Genomic DNA, 23,503 nt, shown 5'->3' on the forward strand with positions numbered 1-23,503 from the left:
CTGCAAGGGACGCGGGGGTACCGTAGTCGTCGTTGATTAGGTGACGTATGTATTTGACATCGTGCTCGACAAAGACTTATGTGTGTGCAGCGGCATGGAAAGAAACTGCAAGTCGTAATTTCGTGAGCCAATCATTACGATAATATTATTACATAATATCATATTTGTGGCGTCTTATAATACCTATAGATCTATACCATATTATTATGATGTGCACCTGCAGTCGTTGAACAAATAAACTGCACTTCTCCCACCATATAGCAAACGACAGCCATTCGGGGTCTGTCTTTTTGTACTCTCTTATTTTTTGTTTCCACTAGGACACTAGCTGATAACCCGCGGTGGCGGGGTGACAAACACTTGCCGCAAAGCCGCGACGACGTCAATGTATATCATATCAATATAATAATATCATCATAAGGTGTTTTATAATATTATTATACAATAACGACATACGAAGCACATACTTACTGTGTGTAAAATATGACATGGGCTTTTCGGATAATAACATAGTGGCACAGCTCGAGATCACGTGATCCACCCCTCGTCCATCCGCCGCCGTTGACTATTGCGGCAAAGACAAATCCGCACAAATCCACGGTAATTGTATCGAATGTGCTCGTATCGTAAAATATCGCGAATTATGAATACCTAATTACGATAGATAATAATAATATTATATGAAGGTACCTAAGGCGGAACAATAAAAATCTCCACGATGGTTAGACCACGTGCACAAGACTCGACCGGTCGACCACCACCCCGCCACCACGTACGAGTCACAAAGAACCCCCCCCCCCCCCCCCCCCCGAAACGCAAGACTCCGCCGCTCGACCACTCGACGCCACCACCGCGGCGCGAACAACCCCAGCGGCGGCGGGTCGGTAGTGGCGATGGCGTTTCGTGCACGGCGGCGGCGGTGGAAAGGGAAACGGATCGAGCGCCGCAGCGGCTTATATATATACGGCCGGCCGGCGAGCGCCGCGATCAGTTTATCGTACGCCTGCCGCCGGTTCAACTATCTGTCCCGTCGTCCCGCGCGCGTACAACCACCGCTGAAGCACACAGTCACCGTAAATAGCACCAACCAACAGAACATTATTTTTTTGTTTGTCGGTCTGAACGCGTCACATTAAATTACTTTGTTTTCCAATTCCGAGTCACGCGTACGTACCGATCATCTTCCGAGTGCAATAATATAAATACAGATCGTCGTCTGCAATATTTTAAAATCATCATCATCATCATCATCGCCACCGCCGGTAGTTAAATATTACGGCGAGTTCGGTCACCGCGACGAGTAAATACATTCCGATTCCATACCCCGGAAACAATTTATGCACAGAAGATGTGAGTATAACAATAATATCATGTACAATTGAATTTTATCACGTATTATTATTATCGTTGGTAGTTGTCAAAACGTGTGATACACAGCATTGTAGTTAAATAAAACGTGTAGATCGATGATTGCCCTCCCCCCTCCTTAGGGGTGTCTTTGGACTTGCGACGCGTATTTTTAGCGCGGCGCTTCGGCGCGTGCTCTTTGCGGCGAGGACGATTATAATAATATATTTTCGACACATTTTTCTGTTCAGACCATAACCTTTTTTTTATTTGATGCTATGCACTCGTCTATAGTGTAATCATGTCGTCGCTGTGGCCGCCGCACCGCAGCCGATGTCTCGCAATCTATTTTTAAACAACTGTTGCGTAATCCTTGAACGTATGATACGAAACGCTATCAAGAAATCCGTATATCAAAGAGAGCTCTCCGGCAGAGTATCTCGGACCTTACATCTTCCCGTTTAGACTTTGTCCGATTAATTTACCATATCCTAGGTACCTACCTGGTACTTATTCGAAAATCTTACAATTATTATTATTATTATTGTGCGTGGACGAAACTCGTTAGCATCGTATACGAATCGTGATTCGTTTCGACGTCTGTGATAACGATAAGTATGGGAATAAACTACGTATTAATATCATTTCAATACCAGCTTTATGCGAGACATTACGCGTGATAACGCAATACCGTCTACAGGGATTATTACTTTATTGTCAACGGGTGAAATTCCCGCCATTCGACTATGTATACATGCATCAAATGGGGGAAATAAGATGAATGGGTTCTCTTTCTGAAATTTGGGGGAGGTCTGTCGCTCGGTTCGGTATATATTATCGAACCCTAACTTCCAAGGTCAGACCACCCCCTACGGCCGTTAACAAAAGGACGTGTCGAAACACGTACATTTTACTAAGAAACAAGGTACAATAGAAGTACTATTATTTTTTTTTTCAAATTTCGTACCTCATACGCCGCATTGAATAACACGTACGCTGCTGTTGCTGTGCGTTCATTATATTCGTTGGCCGGCAGCGCATGTAGGTCGGATCGCATATGAAAATAACCTAAGATGAATCATCCGATCAAGATGTTTGTCGAAACCGGGAACACCATTAATCTGGAATTTCACTGATCAAAGTCCACCACTCGTGTTATATTATTATAATTGTGCACTTGGATTTTCTTGTCGCATATTTTCATACAAAACGCTTACTAGTGTTTTCCCTATTTTTATTTGGATTTCGACATTTGTACCGGCAGTGTTACATGAAAATAAAACGCTTCATACCAAAAACTATACCGTTTTGATATCACTTCACATTTTCTCCCGATATTTCGTACACGTTTTCGACGGTATACAGTAACAATATCAATAATGCACCCTTTTACGCTGCAAATCTGCAATAACTGTTAGAGGCCTCGTCATGGTCGTTATAAATACGTATATATATATATATTATATATGTATATATATATATATATTACGGTCACGATGGGCGTGATTCGAGCTGCGACTGGACTTGCATACTTATTACATATAGGTAATCGCCAATCGGACTTAAAACCGAAATTTATTCTGAGCCCAAACCTACCTACCAAATCTACTTCATATTAATAGCATTATGTATATAATGTAATATAATATGAAGATAACAATATTTGGAATTCTCCTGCCCCGTCCATTGTAATTTACAATGTATATATTAATAAATTACATTACATTATTATAATGGCGTTCCGTCAACGTTTTTACTTGCTTTCCAAAATCCATTAGAAGTTTTCCTAACCGGTTTTTTGGCCCCCGCGCCCTGTCCATACATAATAACCCAATATAACCACTTACGCACACACACTCGCACACATGCACACACATTTCGATTGTCGACTGCGAGTCCTGCGAGTTGAAACCTGCACACGCATACCGTATACCGTATGCATACACAACCGATAAGTACACTCTTTCAGCTGTAGTCACGAACGAGTCACGTGAGCAATACTTTTAGCTGACTATTACGCTGGTCGGAAAATCGGTGTAGGTCGTCTTACAATAACGCTATCTTTGTCGCACATACGACATTACGGCTGTTAAGTCGATACGAACTACGAAATCCGTCGTTAACGTGCTGATCCGTTCGCGCCAGTAATAGACCAATGACAATAACCGGACAAATCAACGCGTGATGGAAGTAGAAAAAAAACTCGTTTCTGTTACCAAGACCCCACCTTGGCTGAATTTTATAGCCGTGTTTTAACAATATACATGCTTACATTTTACGCAACGGCTCTCAAAACTTTCGCAAAAGTGGTTCGAAAATATTTTCAAAAATAAAAAAAATACAAGATCTATCCGTAGATGCAATTATGACTTTCCACACAAGTCGTGTCCCCGCCACGGCCTCTCTTAATACCTATCGTCACAGTTATACCTGTACAGGCAAGTTTGACCTCAGCTCCGTGACGATACGTCGTTCCAGGTGAAAGTGCTCACTGCTTACCCCCTCCCACCACCGGTGCCCCATTTCGGCCACCGGTGCGGCTGGGAAACTTATTTCACACAAACTTCAAAATTCAAGAAGAATGCAACCGTCCTGCATTGCATATTTCGGCCAAACTTTTGAATCTGACACCAGTGTATTCTTTAAGCAGTCCTATCCTTTTCTATGCACAATACCGGTTGCACTCATTACTCGCGTGAAACCACATTTGAGACGATATTATTGATATTAATATAACACTGCAATGAATAAATAATAATGTTACGGTCGAGTACGGTAGGTATAATATTATGTAGTTTGCAAACCGGTCGTGTTTTAATAATATTATGACATCATATACGTACGTAGGTACTATAATATGTACGTGTACGTATTACTTAGGTATAACTTATTATAATATATTCCTCCCGCCCGTCTATAATGTATTATATATTGCATGTCCCGTTCAAGGTCAATCGTGTTTTCAAAACAATAATAAAGTGGGGTGATAAAAGAAATTGTCCAAATTTTCGTCACGCACGACGGCGGCGCGCCAATTTTTACCTGCAGCTGTTAAATAAACTTCTGACTAACGTAGCCGCTACCTCGCGCGCGTGTGTAAGCTTTTGAACATTTCGTCAATTCGAATTTCTAATTTCACCGTTGCGTAGTAACACCCTCTCGTGGCCACTCGTTCGATTTTGATGCATGCCAACGTGTGACAAACGTACCATAAAACATAGTAAAAATTGGTAACAACGTCAAGTTTGTACGAATTAAAATTTATTATTCTACGATTTCCTATAATATACCATCAGACTGTATTATACCACGCCAACACGAATGGATAAGCATCAGAAGGCAATAATAATATAACGATCGATTGCTACTAAACACAAAATCAACTAACAATAATATTATACTACAACTCTCCGACGACCTATACCTACCTATAGTTAATAGTTATAACTTATAATCATTATGATTGTTAAGATTTGCAGCTCATAGATCCGATGGTCGACGCTTGTACAACATGCGAGTTAATGATGTTTACGTTATAATATTATTACGACGAGACAGAAAGCGCGTCTCGTGACGGACCTACTTTTGTCATGCAGAGAAATAAAACAATAATGTCGTCAAAATAATAATTCGTGTCTCGTGAGGATTTTCCGTCTTCCGTTCGTTCAGCGTTACAACGCGTTAAAACCGCGGGGATAGGTAAAATACTTTTAAATATTGTTTTTAAATACTTAAATAAATACAATTTACAAAAATGTGCGTCAAATAAATACGAGATATGAATTTTAATTTCCGATGTATACCGTGGCAGCTGTGTATATGCCTGTATGGATACTCGATATAAATATACACATTTTAATTAAAATTAAATATTGTTTGAAGTTGCATATTATATGACAATATGTATCTATAATGAAGTGTATCGTTTATAATACGTTTGCTTCCGATCGAGTTTCGCACGACTGTTTTATTACCATATGGTGGCGTTAGGTTAGAGTTAGGGTTCATAAACGTGCAGTTATACAATAAACTCGCGAATACCGTGATTTTCACCACTCACCCGGAATGAACGTTCAAATGCTCAATTAACATCCATATTAAAATTATTATGTATTCGATTATGTTATGCAGCTAGTGACATTGAGATTTATACTTATATAATTGTAATTTTAAATGTTTATGATCATTATTGAGAGGACGAACGTAGACGTCATCGTACTTGCTTTTTTTGTCTCTGTATTATATTCTCGGGGGATCTCCACACTTGTTTATTCACTGCGAGTCATATGAAATATCAAAATATTTTAGTGGGCCAAAAATGCATAAAAACCTCGATAAAAACTTATTTTTTATTTGGTAGAAAAATATATATATATATTTTTTAATAGTTCTCATATTGTATTCAAAATATAATTAGTTGTATAATTATAATACAGGTGATAAATTGACACGTGCGTGCGATTATAATTATAACTATTACACATATTTTTAGATTATTTACTGTTCTTTGCGAGGCCGGTGAAAACTTATTCGCGAGTTGTAGTTTGGAGACCTTTGTACTATATGATGACAGGTTCCTAGAACTACGACCGTCTAGATTAAATATTAGTAAACTATATTCAAACTTAATGGTAAGAACACGGTTGGTTTTGCACAATATTAAAATTTTTAAGCGAATTTATGTTTGTAAAATAGGCGTTAATTTTTAAAAACAACGAGAGAGCACGGACAATTTTCTCATATTTTACTTTGACAATGGGCGTTCATAAACTCAATCTATAAAAGCTAATAAAGTAATAAGTAATAACACAGCATTGGAAATGCTGAATGAACATTTTACATGCTCTACGTTTGCAAGATGGATCCAGGGTGTGAAATTAGTAGGTTTATTGCTATAGACTAAACTGTGCGGCACTCGTGTTTTAACTTTTAATAGCCAAAGATATTTCAATAATTATTTTATTACTGCTGATTAACGCGATTTAGACGGGCGAATTCGTTGCGATTATTTTAATGTACGAAAAAGCCATGAATGGTATGACGCGGTGACGCGTCACGAATAATCACCGACTAAATTTTTACTGTTTTATAACGACACTCCGAACTCTCTAGTCACCATATATCCGGCGATAAACCCTCGCAGTTTTAAAACAAAAAAAAATCCATGTAAAGTTCCTATACGAGTACAGTACACTTACTACTCGTAATATTATCGCATGCGGACCCGAGGGCTTACATTGTACTTTTCAAGTTGGCTGGTGATCGACAATCGATTTCAGATCACGCGATCAACACTACATCGCGAATTCGTCAAAAACGTGATGTCGATTTATTCGCGAGTACCTACACTCATTTACGTTATATAAATAACTCTCGTAAGTTATTTTTTGTTTTGTGAGTGTGTATAAAATTATTAATAAATATTAATGATGATTCGATATGACATGTGTACTAAATATGCATGGTAATAACCAAATTATAGCGATCGTTAATTCCACTTGTACAAATTCACAAATAATTTATTATACATCAACAATACAATTTCGAAAAATAAAAATAATAATTGACGGGGAAAAACGTTAGACTCCCCGTATAATACGAGACTGTGTTTCGGTTCTTGAAACCCTGAAGGCGAACCTCCTGAATCCTAAAACAGCCGTGTAGTAATCTAAAAAAACAAAAATTACTAGTAATAACCATACAACCACAACTGCAGAAAAAACGTTGACGCGTTTCGAGAAGCCCTTTCCGACACTGTGCATTACGTAATCTAGGAACGTTTTTTGTATATATATATATATATATTTTTTTATAATCTTTCAGCTTAATCAATGGGTCTTCTATTACTTCTAAGTCACACACCGCTCATGTATGGTCGGCACTATGTGACGTTATCTCGCGGGACACGATGCGATTATAATTATTACATGTGTAATAATAATATTATAATAACGTTTATTAAGCTGTGCGCGCGTTTATATCGCGACGACGGCGGGTGTGGGTTGGATCCGGTCCAGACGTATTATATTTTTATTTCTATGCGAAAAAAACCGTTGTCCCATCAAATCAAACGAAGCCGGCTCCACATAACGGGTATTCAAGTTGATAAATATTATTATCAACATTGTGTGTGGGGGGGGGGTAGTGTATAAAATATAATAATAATATTGTCATCGCGGCACTTCTACAACAGAGTTCGTTCTAAACGCTCCCCGTCGGGCTTTTGCGAATCGAAGGTCGGCATAAAGACGCATCTCTACATTAGATTTATCAATTTATCATAATAAAGGCCAAAAATAGGCCTACTCGTACGAATTTTATTATTAGGAAAAAAAATTAATAGTACTAATGAGTTGGCGCTATCCCCGAGGTCCCGTTAAGATGTTCTTCGCCACGTCACAAAGAAGAATAATTTGGAGGTCACAAGATCAAGGTGGTGTCATCGCTCACTGAGTTTATTTTCAAAAAAAAAAATAATAATAATAACCTTATTTTCCTTATCTTCCGGCGCCGTGTTGTTTTTAGTCTTCTTTCTAATACCGGGACATAATTGGACTCGGAGAGCTGCGTGATAACTGCAGATAACATTATAACCGTATATTATTATAATTTGTTTTACTTTTCCACGTTTTATTATTTTATATGACGCACGAGACTTTATAGGCACAGATCTTGTTTTAATTTATCTTATGTAGTTAACTACCTGTGTATAATGTGTATATTTAGCACCGGAGTTTATTCGCAAATTGTTTTTAAATGATCGCCTGATAATTATTTACCAGATTAAATAATTATGTTTGCAAAATATTAATAGCCCATAATATTTAGTAGCCGCCCCATAGAGAGTTTTGCTATAATTAAATATTTAAATACACACTCGATGATTATTTGTGTGTTCGAATCACTAACCTTGAGTTTTATTAATACAAATTTGAGCGATTAAAAACATTCAAAAGTCATTTCTTATCATATCGCGAATTTCTACACAATACGGCCAATACAGGTCTGGTACCTCGGATAGTCGAGTGAGCCGCAGGTTAGTGTAGGTAAATAGGTGGGTTGGAATAGTCGTATAGACAATGCCGTAGAAACCGCGGTGCGGGCGGTTCATTGCACCGGGGCCCCACGTTGCAATTTCTAATATGAGGCCCATACTTAAATAAAATAATTAAGAATCTATGCTAAGAACAATTTTTTTTATTAAGATCACAATATAATTTTAATGCCGTTAGTACTTTATTATTTTAGCATAATATAGCATCCCCCAGGCTTCAAATTAGCTTTGCCAGTTCCCAAACAATATGATGTACAGTATAGTTGCTTAATATTTTAAATAAATAAAGAGTAGCAACTACATTAACATTTATACAATTTCAAATTTATTATTAGTTATTAATTTGTCTATACAAAGTATTGAAGAAAAATTAATTATATTTGTATTATAATTGAAAAGTAAGAATATGAATGAGTAAAAATTTAAAATTATTGCAATGCGGTTTATTGCAGTGGGGTTACGAACTGTGGGGGGCAAGCCCCCGCGGATCCGTGTACCATCAATTTTATCAGCACCCCTATATTTACACCCTGCAATGTGCGCCTATTTAAAGGGGCCGCAGATTAAATTTGCACCGAGGCCCATCTAGTTCAAGCTACGGCACTGCGTATAGACTATTACGTAACAGACGTGGCAATCTATTTTTTGCATTGCAAAAATAGACATTCGTTGAACATATTATTGTGTGTATGCAATAGGATCAGTTGTTTCATCGAGAATATAATTTATAATTGCTCGAGAAATGTGTACGTCATAAATCACTAGAGATTACGTCGTTTCGGGTGTACACTGTACATACCATTCGTCTGCCAGTCCACCCTGCTATCGGCATTATAATATTATATTTTTGCGGTAAACGAACGCGTTTATGTCATACCGCACACGGATCGATACGCTTCTTTCACATTCAAAGTTTACGGCAATCGTGTCTGCCCGAATGGTTTTTGAAGTGTACAGGTGTTTCGATAATTAAGTGAGAAACTGTTGACTACACAAACCGAACGTTTGCTGGAAATTTCTCCGATAGTTTACGCCAACGTACGCCTTCTGTACGCCTTTTTTCTTTTATTTTTTTTTACCGACTTGGTGGTCCACGAAAACCCTGCAGCGCCCGATTCCGTGGAAACCGTGTGCAGCTGAGGCGTCCGTCCTGAACGCGTTTTCTGCTTGCTGGAAACGCGGATCGCGTCTCAACGATTTATTATAGTATTATTAGGTATGCGTTTTAATCTTCTGGTAGCACAACGAAAAAGTGTTTGCCACAAATAACCTATTCCTTATCCTATAGTGCAACAGTCCGAGATAATTACGATCGCAAACGGTCAAGGTCTTCCAAAAATATTTATGTAAAAACGCTTATCGATTACCCACTCGCCTACCCATTACTGTCAGAAACTCAGAAATTGAGTTGCAAATGTCACATAACACATTAGCCCCCCCTCCCCAAAAAAAAACCATACAGATTTTTAGTTTCGTCGGATCGAAGCTCGCCGAAATATTAATGGATTTCCGCCTACGGTACACTAGCTATCGTTCGGTCGTTACGATACGCGAGAAAATACTCGGAGGGAAAATATAGCAATGCATGACTTTGGGTTAACCGCACGCACGCGGATCGTGTGGTTTCTGTTAGTTTACGATTACGAAACGATAATGTCATACTGTCGTCTATTATTGTTGAGAAATTTAATAAAAAAAAAAATAAAAAAACGTTTTTTTTTCCGGCGACGACATAATCGGTTGGATTCGATCGCGCGAATCGGCCAAGGTTCATACCGATCGGAAAATATCTGCTGCAGAGAATAACGCGTGGCCAATCCGTCTGCCGCTGATGCGGAGTTGGTGTTCTTAACCGATGTTTCTTCATACAAACGGTTCGTCCGATCCCCAATTTACGATAATAATTAGATAATGGTTATTTAACACATGGTGTCTTCTTAGTTCTTACTATATTAAGTCTAAGTAGCTCTCATCAATGTCGTCATTTACGTGTACAATGCTAATGTGTACGATATTATTGTAGTGCGATCACCAATAAAAGAAATCAGTATATAGTTTCCCTACACCTCTCAGAAATTACTGTATAACTTCTCGTCCAGAACGAAAATAATATACGATTAATAATAATGATTAAATGCATTGTCTACCCCTGTCGTCCCACTTTTATAATGTTATAATGGTATTTATTATTTAATATTATTACTGATAACTATTTTAATTCCCTAAACATTATTGTCCGTCTACATAGTATTAGTAATTGGTTCAATACTAATATACTATAAATATTTATTATGATGATTTCCATTTTAATACGTTATAATACTACTCAATGTAGGTAGTTAATATTTTAAGTTGTTACGGTTTTGGACTACCCGTGTACAGTCTTTGGTGTGCTGCAAGATACGAGTACCTATATTGTATGGTTTTGACTTTTTGAGTTTCATTCTCAATGCGAAGTACAGAATTTCTTCATAATAAAATTTAAATAAATAGTAATATTCTACGAATATCGACGGCTGAGCGTGACAGACCAGTATGCAAATAGCTGTGGATTTTTTTTTATTATTTAAAACTATTATTATTATTATCATCATCATTTTCGTCACTGTCGTCGTCACATTGCCGATGAATGTGATGAAAAAATTGCAAACTAGAATTTTACGTAAGTGTTATGCTGTTTTTCTGGCTATCTCATTATATTTGTGAAGCTCCGCAAACATTTATGCTATTATTTTATCATAATATAATTTTTTTCACTTACACGTAATCGAAAACTTGTGTAATATAATATTATCAAGTGTATTTATTTAAATAAGTGAATCTCTTGCGTACTCCGTACGGCGTTATTTCCATCGATACCTTAATTATTAATGTTTATCAAGTACGAGAGTTTTGCAGACATGGACCAACAATCATTAATTATAATATCGTATTATATTTTATCTATTATAGGTGCAGACCGAGTTCGCGAGTCGTTCTTTTTCAAAGTGTAAACCTATAATACAATAACACTGTTTTGCGTGTAGGCATCCACACCTGCAAAATGGTACACATTGGACTTTGTCGTGATGGTGTGATGTAATTTGAAATCATTCACTAGTTTTAATATTATTATTACTGAGGTGTACTGCGCGCCCCGCCTCCCCTCTCCCCGCCGATAACTCTGACCAACTACTGCACGAAAAGCGCCTATGACGCTGAAGAGAGTTAAACGTACTTAGGGCTTATTCATAATATATTATTATGTATTATATACCTTGAAGGTGTACTCAACAACAATATTTTAATTCGTAACGAGGTATATTATATTGTCCATGTGTATTAGGTGGGGCACTGGGGCAACACGCACATGTACCCGTATCGTGTTTCAGAGCGATAAGATTCGTCGGCCTTTATCGAATTACGATTGTCGGACGAACGCCGTTTTCGCTTCCACTCCGTTCGACAGTCGTACAGAACGCTCCGCCGCACGCGGACATTCATCAGTGGTCACTGCAGCAGCTCGCCAAAAAAAAGACTGCACCCGCGTGACACTGTCGACCCGTACCCCCCCAAAAAAATTTTAATTTTAAAATCTTTGCCGTCGTCTGAATATTTGAACTCTTCTCTCCCCCCACACCACTTTCACCCTCGACTCTTGCGCGTTACGTTTGCAAAAATGTACGGAAATCGGTTCTGTTTTTTATTTTATCAAAATGTTTATGATATTATCTAATAATAACGATATAACATTCAGCTGATGGACGACATATTTTTCGTTTCAGTGTGCATACGCGCAGCCCAAGACAGTAGAAATGACAGACAGCATGACGCGGAACTTCAATAATTACCCTTCCACGGCAAAACCAGAACAACAAGTCTCCAAAAAAGTGAGTTTCCGCTTGCAACTAATATTATTACTATATTATTATTATGCTTGCTATACGAATAATATAATATTATATCTGCAGTGGGGCACCGAACCCACGTCGAGGTCTAGTCAGTTATTAAAGAAATATAGATATATAATCCTGATTGATTCCGATTAATCGACTCGAGGAGTAATAGTTCTCAAATCTAGCGACAATATAATATTAACTGTAGTTAGTATTATATTATTTAAACTTGCCTCTTATTGTCTCGGCGTAGTCGCGTAGGTTCAAACGTTAGGAAATACAGCGACGGGTGGGCGATACTAGACAAAACGCTTGGACTAGGTTGAGCATAGATCGAGTCCGAACCTAACCTATCCGGCATTGCGGCTGCGAGTCGCGCTCTTGCGGCTTACAGTTTTTTCTAAAAGTTTTTATAGCTGTTTGTTATTTATTAGTAGGTATTTAGAGGTCACGTGTGTATTGAAGGTTTTTTATATTATTGTACTTCTGCAGTCGCGTCCTTTACTCCGTGGTTGACGCTATGCGTGCCAAAAAAAAAAAAAAAAATGATAATAAAAATGCAAACGGCCTTGATCGCAAAATATAAAACATTTATTACTTGAATAGTGTTGCCTGAATACGCGTCTTTTGTGTGTATTTAAATTTTTTATGCCTACTGTGCAATGATTTCTGAAAATATTAAATTCTGATGTATCATGAAACTATTATAGTATCGCTAACGACTCACAACTACTGCTCGCGGAGGAAGTCGTATAAAAGAGGTCAACGGGTTAAAATAATGTTGTATAAACACAAACAATTTCCACCCCTCAATCACTCAAACGCACACACACACACACCCCTATCAAACATTACCTCTTCCTGAAGAACCACCGGACGACACCTATAAATGCGTGAAAACCTACATTGTCCGACTGCCCATACTAAAGGGATGTGTACGAGTATGTATCTTTTCTATCCTGCCAACATCTCGAATTTAAGGGATGTGTCGTAGTTGTATATACTACAAGTTCCGATTTCATCTTGTGTGAAGAAATCCGATGAACTGGAAGATAAAATATTATTATTTTATACATTATATTGGCACCGTTTGAACCCGTCGTGTAATTATTTTATCATAATATTATTATATGTTTACACGCGAACGTTTTGTCGCAATTTCGCGATGGTCAAAGAACTCATAACTGTCGTGTAATGCTTTCAAATTACAACCTTTGCACATATACCTCATCGTATGACAAATCTTATGTATGAACCACCAGCGTGTAATAATATCCTAATATTAATCTTAAAAAAAATCTAAATTTAAATAGTAAAAACTAAAAAGTGCAGCATGCATATTAGTACAATTTTAAAGCATTTAAATCCGATAAGTTTTTAATTACTCTACTATATATTATGATTGAGGTTGTTACATGCCGCTCGTTACAGTATCTAAAAAATTATCGTTTTGGATCTCGTGACATTCGAACGAAATTAAAATACACACGAATGCGATCGGAACGGAAACGGCCGAGAACCCATTGTTCTATTCGAACGGAGAAAAAACATTTCATATGTAGTTTTTTCATAACCGCAATATTATCATAATTCGAGACATTATTTATGAGCGTTGTTTATTATACCCACGCTCGATCCGCGTCCGACACCTGTATGTACACGCATTATAAATTATAATTTACGATAAAGTACTGCTGTCGATTCTCTGGTATCGGTTACTATGATATTTTAATAAACGGTTCCGTAACCATAGGCAGTAGCTCGCAATGATAATAATAATATATTCGCGTGCCATTAACCACGATAATTTATGTGTTTTTTCCAACTAAAACTTTTTAGCACTTTCGGCGTGTTTGGCTTAGATATACTGTAGGAAAAATATAACCCGGGCCTTTGCAACTGTATAATACTTTTGTTAAAAAAAATATAATAATAATAATAATAAAGAAAGAATTTGATTCTGATGAACCTATAGGACATAAGAATGATTTAGGGCCGTTTGGAAAACACTATACGACAGGTGAAGTTTGAACGCGTTTTTTTGCCTTCGACTTTTACGCGGCTTTTGATCTTATAATATTATAAGACGTTATAACCGTCACGTAGTATTTCATACGCGAGATCAGCGGCGAGACTAACGTCGTCTAAATATAATGACTATTATATAGTATATTATGTCCTATATATCGAATTCAATTTCTTATTGCACCCATCATGTTATTATATATGTCGTGACTTTTGGACGTTTCATCGGCCGACCGACCGCAGTACCTTTGTATATATATAATTTTGCCCAATTATATTAGTGGCAGATATATGATTTTCGGCACCCATAAAAAGCGCAGAAAATCAAATACATCTCGAAGATGTACTGTGCATAGCTATTTTGTCGTAAAACGAAATAAAAATTCTTGGCTCAGGCGTGCGCGCACTGTCACTCACAATAATAACATAATAACAATAAGTGTACGCTCGTCTAGAGTTACTACTATATTGGTGCTCTGGTACATGTATCGTCTTGATCATAAAAGGTACCGCGTGCCCCAAATAATAAGACGCTCAGAGATTACATCACTGCAATAAAGTATTAAAGTGTATGGCCTAATAACTGTTGCTATCGTTCGTACGATTAATTCGCTCACTTTGGTTTAGGCCAGCCGACGAAATTGCTGATATTATAATTTATGAATTATGATATTATAATAATATATTAATACGATGAACTTACATCACATTGTACGCGTACTCACTCGCCGTTGCATATAGCCGCAGCTGCTGCAGCTATCGTCGTTCAACGCCCGATGGTAGTTAAGTCCCAAACCGATAAACGGCCGTCGGTGCACGGAGGTTATCACAATCGCTGTACCGTACTATTATTTATTATTATTATTATATTATCATAACGTCGGTCTGCTATATATTCTAATTCTATTTCACTGGTCAGTGGAGGTAAGAAAAATGTAGGATAATCGAGTGTAATGACAAATTCATCTCTTTTTTATATTATAGATTAAGTTTTTTTAACCATCAAACGGTTTATTTTTTATTTTACGTTAATCATGTGTAATAACCGACGACCGTCTGATTTAATCGTTACAGCAAATGGCAGCAGCAGAATGTTACGACAACCAAGGAATGCTGAGATCTGAGTTAGATATCAACGGAAAACCCATCAACGGAAATACTTGGTGAGCATATTACACATTTGACCCGTATTGTAAATTATAATCTATAGAGGATGGTGGTGCCTAATGACATCATAATTTTTTTTTGATTCGCGATATACCTACCTACCTTCAATAACATCAACCATAACTCGAATCTGAATGAGAATTAAAATAAATTCGACTTCTGTGTTTTTCGCGTTATTATCTACATCAAACACAATTTAAATGAAAAAAAATTCAACATGGTTTTTGTGTTTTAAGGTTTTAACATTGATATTATATCCGGTTATGAGAATCGTTTATCTGCTTTGAACTCGATACGTAGGTTGGACGTAACCTCATAATATGTTATAAGGCGAAGCGATGTACCATTCTACATTGTGTAAAATATTATATTATGTATACGACGACGAAGTAGGTACCTTTATTATGCCCACAGTGGTGAGGAGAACTGCAGAACCATCTACATTATACTATAATGGTTCCAAAGTTCAGATGATTATAACATTTTTTTCACGAAAAACCTTCCGCTGAATGACGAACACAGATTTTGTTTTTACTTACATAGTTAATCATATTTTAAATCGCTCCTTATTCGTTCACATACTACATACACAAATATAAGTCGGAATATCGTACTTATATTCGTTACGTTTGTTTGAAATTAAAAACAGACATTCCTTAAATTCATACATTATGATGATATACATACCTATGGCACAATAAATAGTTTTTTTTTAAATCTATACAACATTTTGACTCTTAATAACTGTTTTTCGAAAACTGTACAAACGATATGACTACGTGAATTCTTGTATATTATATATTAATATATTATTAACTATATTTGCTGTCAATAATATGTCAATATAATAATTGATAGCTATATTATAGTATTGTAACGACGTAACGCCGCAACGGTGTTATAACATACAAAAAATATACTCTTTGGTCATTTACTTCCGTTAATATATCAATATATAAATGCATATTATAATTCGTTACAGCGTATGAACCTATAGGCATAATATTATAAACCTGTATGGCTGTATGTCATATTAATTATTTGTACTTTCGATGCGAATGAACAGGGCGAGTGTCTACCTAGTCGATGTCAGACTCCATGCAAAAAATTAATTGAAATAGTCATCTTTGAGTTAATTTACCAATATTTATTGCATTCCAAAATAAACTGCATTTATAATTGCGGATAGTTGTGCACTGCGCAGCTGATAATAATTTATAATAATATATTAAACGTCCATTCGAAAATACGAACAAAAATAATTTAAATCATTGAAGACTATCGATTCACGGAGGTTAAATTGTATACACCAGTAACTCGTTGTTTCTCGAAAAATATACGGACATACGGTCTTGACCTATTAATATTTGATAATATTAACAAAATTAATATTATTTTGTCGGATATGCATAATGATTAAATTAATATGTACTCTTCTATATGTAGGTATACATTGATGATTGATTGATTAATCGATTAATGTTTTCCTATTGTTTCTTATCATTCGTTGTTTGTGATCTTATCGTAAGTTATGCGTTTTTTGAAATTAATTGCTTAAATTTTTTATTTCATCTTTTACATGTTATTTTAATACATCATATTCTGCCAACAATCAATGGCGTAATCATTCCCGTTGCCTATTTATTAACTTGATTCTACTATAAAGTATAGTTTTAGTACAACACTACAACTCATCATGTTGCATACATAATATGATTCGTTGATCGACAAAGTAGGGATTCCTCGTGAAAAATTGAACGATCGATTTGCGCGAATATGCTTGTATTTCTGTAAATATGATGTGAGTTGAGTAGCAAACCGCGTCCATTCATCGAAATGCCATAAATCATAATAATATATCATAATATAATCCCTATATTATAAATTATAATAAATAATAAACGCATTGAATATAACGATATACCGTATACAAAGTATATTTATTTCATTCGGGCTTAAATATCACGTGCTTCATTCGAAACGAACTTGTATATACATATAACGAGTGACGATTTAGTTATAGTTCGTATGCGAGATTTAAGTGTTAGCAGATTTCTGTATATACATTTATAATATTATAAGAGGACTCGAGAAGTTAAACCTTACTGAACTCTGAACGAATTAGATTTTTGTTGCGCACTTGTGTATCATAATATACTCATCAATAACATACCGACGTTCACTTATACAATATTTACGATTTATCAAGTGCAGTGCACTGTACGGAATCCAATGTTTTTCTTTCTATTTCTATTTTATATTGAAGTTCCTAGACGAGTGTAATGGGTATGACGAGTGGTACATAACATACTATTTATAAATAATAAACATGTGTTCAGGGTATATATGTTTATTATTTGTGGATTGAACAAACAGTGATGTCTGCAAAAATGACCTACGACCACTTATATAATATTTCATTTTCCGTGTTGCGTTGTTACAGCATTAACATGGACAGCCTCAACAACAAGTGTGTCGGAATCAACATGAAGAGCGACACCGCTGCGCAGCTGAACGAAAAACAGAACTTTTACAACCCGTACCAACACCGCGACGTAAAACACCCCACAACGTGAGTACAAAAATGACCCACATCATCATAATATTATATATAGACTACTACTACCTAGACTGTGAGTTATATTGCTGTTATGTTTCATCATGTTTATCAATATTATAGATATTTCGACACGCTGATACATCTCCTAAAGGCCAGCCTGGGCACGGGAATTCTGGCCATGCCAAGCGCTTTCAAAAATGCCGGTTACGTGGTGGGCACGTTGGGTACGATCATCATCGGAATACTGTGTACATTCACGATACATTTGCTGGTAAGTGTAAACAATAGCAGTGATTATAATAATAAGCGCACCCAGAAACGGTACGCTTGGGTCGTGTACGTAGCACAACCTTTATTATTATTTATCAATAATAAAATATAACCGTTATTTATTGTTTAGATCACCGCATCGCACGAGCTATGCATCAAGAGAAAAGTGCCCAGTCTCACGTATCCTGGTACCGTGGCGGCGGCTTTCGAAGAGGGTCCCAAGTTCACCAGAGTATTGGCTCCTTACGCCAGGTAAGGACCACTGCAATATTATTGTTCTATAGTACATCATATTTAATACCAACACGATAATATAACATCATGATATCATTCTCAAACGGTCGTCCGATAAACTGCCCTAGTGCCCTGATATATATAATTTTATAACAACCCTACAACCCCCGGTTCTAACGATTTTTGTCCCGTTTCAGAATGATGACAAACATGTTCCTAGTACTTTACCAAATTGGTTCCAGTTGTATTTACGTGGTGTTTATAGCTAGCAATCTCAAAGTGGTAAGTTAGAGTGGTACCTTGCAAGTGCACAGTGGTCATTCGGGGGAACGAACGTATTAATGACTGTATTTTTTTGGAAAATTTTACAGGTCGGCGATGCCTACCTCGGTGGCAACACTGACGTGCGGATGTACATGGTGTACATATTGATCCCGCTGATATTGATCTCTTGGATAAGGAATCTGAAACTCTTGGCGCCGTTTTCCTCGATCGCCACTTGCCTGACCATCGTGAGTTTTACGTTGATTTTCTACTACATTTTCCGGGAAGCTCCATCGTTCGTCGACCGCGAACCAGTCGGTACCGTCAAAAGCATACCGCTGTTCTTCGGCACTGTGCTTTTCGCCATGGAAGCCATCGGCATGGTAAGTGTACAAACCGCAATAATATATATATATATATATATATATATATATATACAGATTTATGATATTATAACTTAATATACTTACATATGACCTACAAAGGTGAACGTTAAAAAGTCAACTCAACTATAATTATTAGCAGATTCTTCTTATCGCGATGCATTTATATACTGCCATTTTAAACGAAATCAATCGAATAATTAATTTTTCTCGATTTAATTATTTAAGTATATTATGTTCTATTAATTATTTACACATGTTGCAGTTGCCTAACAGCTATATTCGTATATATTATATGTATATTGTGAATAAAGCGTTTAGGATAATTAATGTTCGACAAAACTGTTGATTGATATTTTTAAATTAATTATACGACAAAATCCTTCACCTGCTACGTCCATCTATCTGATCATCTAAGCCAGTGTTGGCCAAACTACGGCTCGAGGGCCAACTTCGGCTCGCCATAATTTAATATCTCGCCCGAGAAAGTATACTACACGCCGTAAAAATATAAAACGATATTTTGTATAATTTATATTTATTTTTTTCATTTGTACTTATCATTTAGTATACTAGTATATGTTAAATAAAGATATTAAATTACTTGTACATAATTCTGTGTACAATTGGAATTATTCGTTTAAAATTAAAAAAATTAAAATACTATTTACCTATAACTTAAGGTTCTAAATGTTCACTTAACTTGACGAACAAAATTTAATTTTTTTTCATTAACATGTTCACTAGTGCCTTACCTTATATAACGTCGTATACGCTGCATGATATTTAACATTGCGTTTGTTCGTTTTTTTGTACAGGTCTTGCCACTTGAAAACGAAATGAAGAACCCCAAGAAATTTGGTAGTATGTTCGGCGTGCTTAACGCATCCATGTTGCCCATCTCCGTCTTATACACAGTTGTCGGATTACTCGGTTACCTGAAATACGGCGAAAAAACCACCGGCAGCATCACACTCGACATGCCCCAAACCGAAGTGTGAGTATAATAGACAACATAATTTATGTTACATAAACAAATAATATAGTCGAAGTGGTGTTGTTTGCAATATAATATTGCATTGTCCTATTTATATATATGGTGTTAAGAAAGAATTTCTTTAGAAATTATTTTTAATATTAGGTATCTAATCGAAATAAAATAAAATGATACGATTCCTAAGTGGAATTTCCGAACAATATATAATACAATATGCATATACCATAATATGATATAATACCGAAATATTGAAGTGATTTATGACCGACTTGTACATTAATTAATCGAATTATTATGATTACAGCCTCTCTCAAGTCGTGAAACTCCTTCTGTCGATTTCCATATACATTACTTACGCTCTGTCCAACTACGTGGCGTTCGACATCATCTGGAAGGGAATGGAACAAAAGATGGAAAAGAACGAGCACAGAATCTGCTGGGAGTATGCACTTCGCACGTCCATAGTGATCATCACATGTAAGTAATTCTCACAGGACGGAAAAGGTTTTTACCCGGCACCGCGCTGGGAGACTTTAACCGTTCCGAGATACTGTATCCATAAATGTTTAAACATGACCCTTCGGCCATTTAGTGCCCACCCACTCCCCAACCTTAACTAAATTTGCGTTAGCGGGACTCGACTTGAATTAATTTGTTTATTATGTTTTCTCCTTCTATACAGTTTTCTTCGCCATCGCCATACCGAACTTGGAGCACTTGATCTCGCTGATCGGCGCTTTTTGTTTGTCCTCTGTGGGCATCGCGTTACCAGCCATCGTCAGTTTCCTGACGTTCTCCGACGTCTACAAGGACGAAGGAAGTGTGCGGTTCGGTTTGTTCTGCCTGCGCAACCTGCTGATTATCCTCATCGCCATATTCGCGTTCGTGATCGGCGTGTCCACGAGCGTGTCCGACATCATACATCATATGACGTGATTTACCCAGTTTCAATCAGCGTGAAGTTCGTTTCAGTGACGGGTTTTATGGTCGACCCACACCGAAAACAGACTATACGACAACTGCAACAACAACAACAAAAAAACAAACAACAACGATGACGGCGACCGATGGTTGTCGTGCGTCGGGTAGTTAAATACGTTTTTTTTTCCACCTCACTCACGAGTAACGACCAATCATTGTTTATATTATTACATCAATATTACGCGTTTACTTCGGTGAACTCTTACACCGTGTAACGATTAAGACAACTTTACTCAAATCCAGTATTCTATCACACCATTGAACTACAATAGTTTGCGTTGTTGGTTTAGAATTCTGTCGATGGATAGTGCCAACTCAGTATTTTTATTGTGGTTTTAAAATTATCGTATTTGGTTTTATTAATATTGTCAACTCTTGTTAATGGAATCCAACGTTTAAAATCAAAATAATAATAATAATAATAATAATACCAACTTAGGTGGTTAGTTTACTAATCGGCCCGAGTACGGCACGGGCTGGTTTTCAGATTAAAATATTATACTATCATGTATTTTAGTGTAAATTAAAATTCTATTAAATCATACGAAAATGCGTGCGATGATCAGTGCGTTTGGCAAAAACAGTAGTTTTTATTGACTTTGAAACGTTTGGAACAAATATAAAGAAAAATATTCATGGTTTTTTTTTTAAAAATTTTTTTTTTCTACTTTTGATGTTAAATATTGAACTATTATTCTGTATAATATTATAAGTAGAGTGAAAAAAGAGTTTATTTGATTTCAACCTCATGGCCATTATTTTTTAAAATAATTAACAGGACATTAAATATTTAAGTTTAATTTCGAATTATTTACGAATCAAGTATCAAAACCTCAGCCGTTTTAACATTCCTTTGCTGAATACATTTTTCAATAATATTTTGTATATGTAACATACGGTGTAGATGAACCATTTGGAATTGTATTGCTCAATAAATACTATATTTATTTTACCTATTTGTACTATTATAAATTGTATCAATAGATATAAATTGGTTAGTAAAATAAAAATAATTGTTGTTGAGATAGATCTCTAGTTTAATTTTTTTTTTTTTTTTTTTTTATCTTTGGAGATACTTAAATCGAATTAACCTTATGAAATTATTATTGTGATACGAGTTCATTATATTTTTATTTTGAAAAATAACATTAATGGCTATTATTATAGGTTATAATTAATTGATTTTTTTTAAAGTATATATATTATATACTTATGTACATTTAAGATATTATATATTTTTTAATAAATTAGATTTTTATAATGTATTTTAGACTGACATAATTTACAAAGCGTGTTTTCGCTTATTATTATATGTAAAAATATTATAATGATTATCATCATCTTGAATTTTTTTTATGATTACAACTTTAATTGTGTTATTTAAAATTTTAATCACCCAATTCCAAAATCTTGATCTTAGAAAACAATATATCTATAAAATGATGGTCACACATTAACGAGATAAATGCTCTATATTATGACTATTACACGTTTATTCAAAATTGTTATATTTATGAAAAGATATCTTTTATATTGTTAAGTAGAATACAAATTAAAAACTTACCTGTACATTAGCTACTAGTATTTGAAATAAAATGTGTAATTTAATTAAAACAATGTTTATTCTATGATAAAACAAATAAATAAATAATTGTCAAAGTATCAATTTCAGTATATATATGTATATAGAGGTACTTTTGGTCCTAAAATATCAATAATTTATATGTTATGAATTATAATTAATCAGTTTTGAATTAAAAATTATTACATTACTGATGACTTTAAAAGACTGAAATGTCATGATTGATGGTGATTTTTGTATTATTCTCATGTTTTACAACTGATATAGGTAATACTTAATAACTATTGATCAATTATAAATAGGCTGTGTATTTAATTGGTTATCGGGTATATTTTTTTTTTTTTAATTTACAAATTATGGATGTTTAACTAATTTAATCAATATAATGATTTTTAAGACATCTATGATTATTTCAATTATACCTAAACTAATTGTTATTCAAATGTTTTACAATTACTAAATAAATTGCCAACACGATAGATTTTTTTTATATATATACAAATGTTTGCATGTATATTATGTTTATGTTATACATTTATATTAATTAGACTTGTATCTCTAGGTTTTTAATATTAGTTATCAAATGCTTTATAAGTATTACTTGAATTAATTCAATAATTCCTACCAATCTTTAACCTTCTACCAACCTATGTCATAAAATATTTTTTACATTTATTGTTTACTGTTGCAAACATGTATTAAAGTTACAAATATTCACTGTTCAAGTATCTACTGTGCTTTGATTTTTTTATGAAGAAATTTGG

The 23,503-nt window shown here is 35.4% G+C and overlaps 1 protein-coding gene across 2 annotated transcripts; it reads left to right on the top strand.

The window, feature by feature from the left end:
* The first annotated feature begins 985 nt into the window (after nt 1-985).
* Nucleotides 986-22,823, top strand: LOC107165787 (proton-coupled amino acid transporter-like protein acs). Of its 2 annotated transcripts, none has more exons than XM_089219349.1 (11): nt 986-1,350; nt 12,166-12,270; nt 15,376-15,464; nt 17,912-18,040; nt 18,149-18,299; nt 18,429-18,550; nt 18,730-18,814; nt 18,904-19,179; nt 19,998-20,176; nt 20,481-20,653; nt 20,859-22,823. In XM_089219349.1, the coding sequence occupies exons 2-11, from the start codon at nt 12,196-12,198 to the stop codon at nt 21,110-21,112; spliced, it is 1,533 nt and encodes a 510-aa protein (XP_089075475.1). In that variant the 5' UTR covers nt 986-1,350; nt 12,166-12,195; the 3' UTR covers nt 21,113-22,823. The 2 variants fall into 2 exon arrangements, with proteins under 2 accessions (XP_089075475.1, XP_089075476.1); XM_089219350.1 differs by lacking the exon at nt 986-1,350 and adding an exon at nt 11,854-12,061.
* Nucleotides 22,824-23,503: the final 680 nt, after the last annotated feature.

Source organism: Diuraphis noxia, unplaced genomic scaffold (genome assembly GCF_037042655.1).
Source record: "Diuraphis noxia isolate RWA-SAM2 unplaced genomic scaffold, SU_Dnox_SAM2 contig0002, whole genome shotgun sequence".
In the NCBI taxonomy this organism is placed as follows: Eukaryota; Metazoa; Arthropoda; class Insecta; order Hemiptera; family Aphididae; genus Diuraphis; species Diuraphis noxia.

Bases quoted from the DNA above. Each gene is read 5' to 3' on its own strand.
- LOC107165787 (XM_089219349.1), top strand. From the start codon at position 12,196: ATGACAGACAGCATGACGCGGAACTTCAATAATTACCCTTCCACGGCA. The intron at 19,180-19,997 runs GTAAGTGTACAA...TTTTTTGTACAG, and splicing joins CCATGGAAGCCATCGGCATG to GTCTTGCCACTTGAAAACGA. The intron at 20,654-20,858 runs GTAAGTAATTCT...CCTTCTATACAG, and splicing joins GTCCATAGTGATCATCACAT to TTTTCTTCGCCATCGCCATA.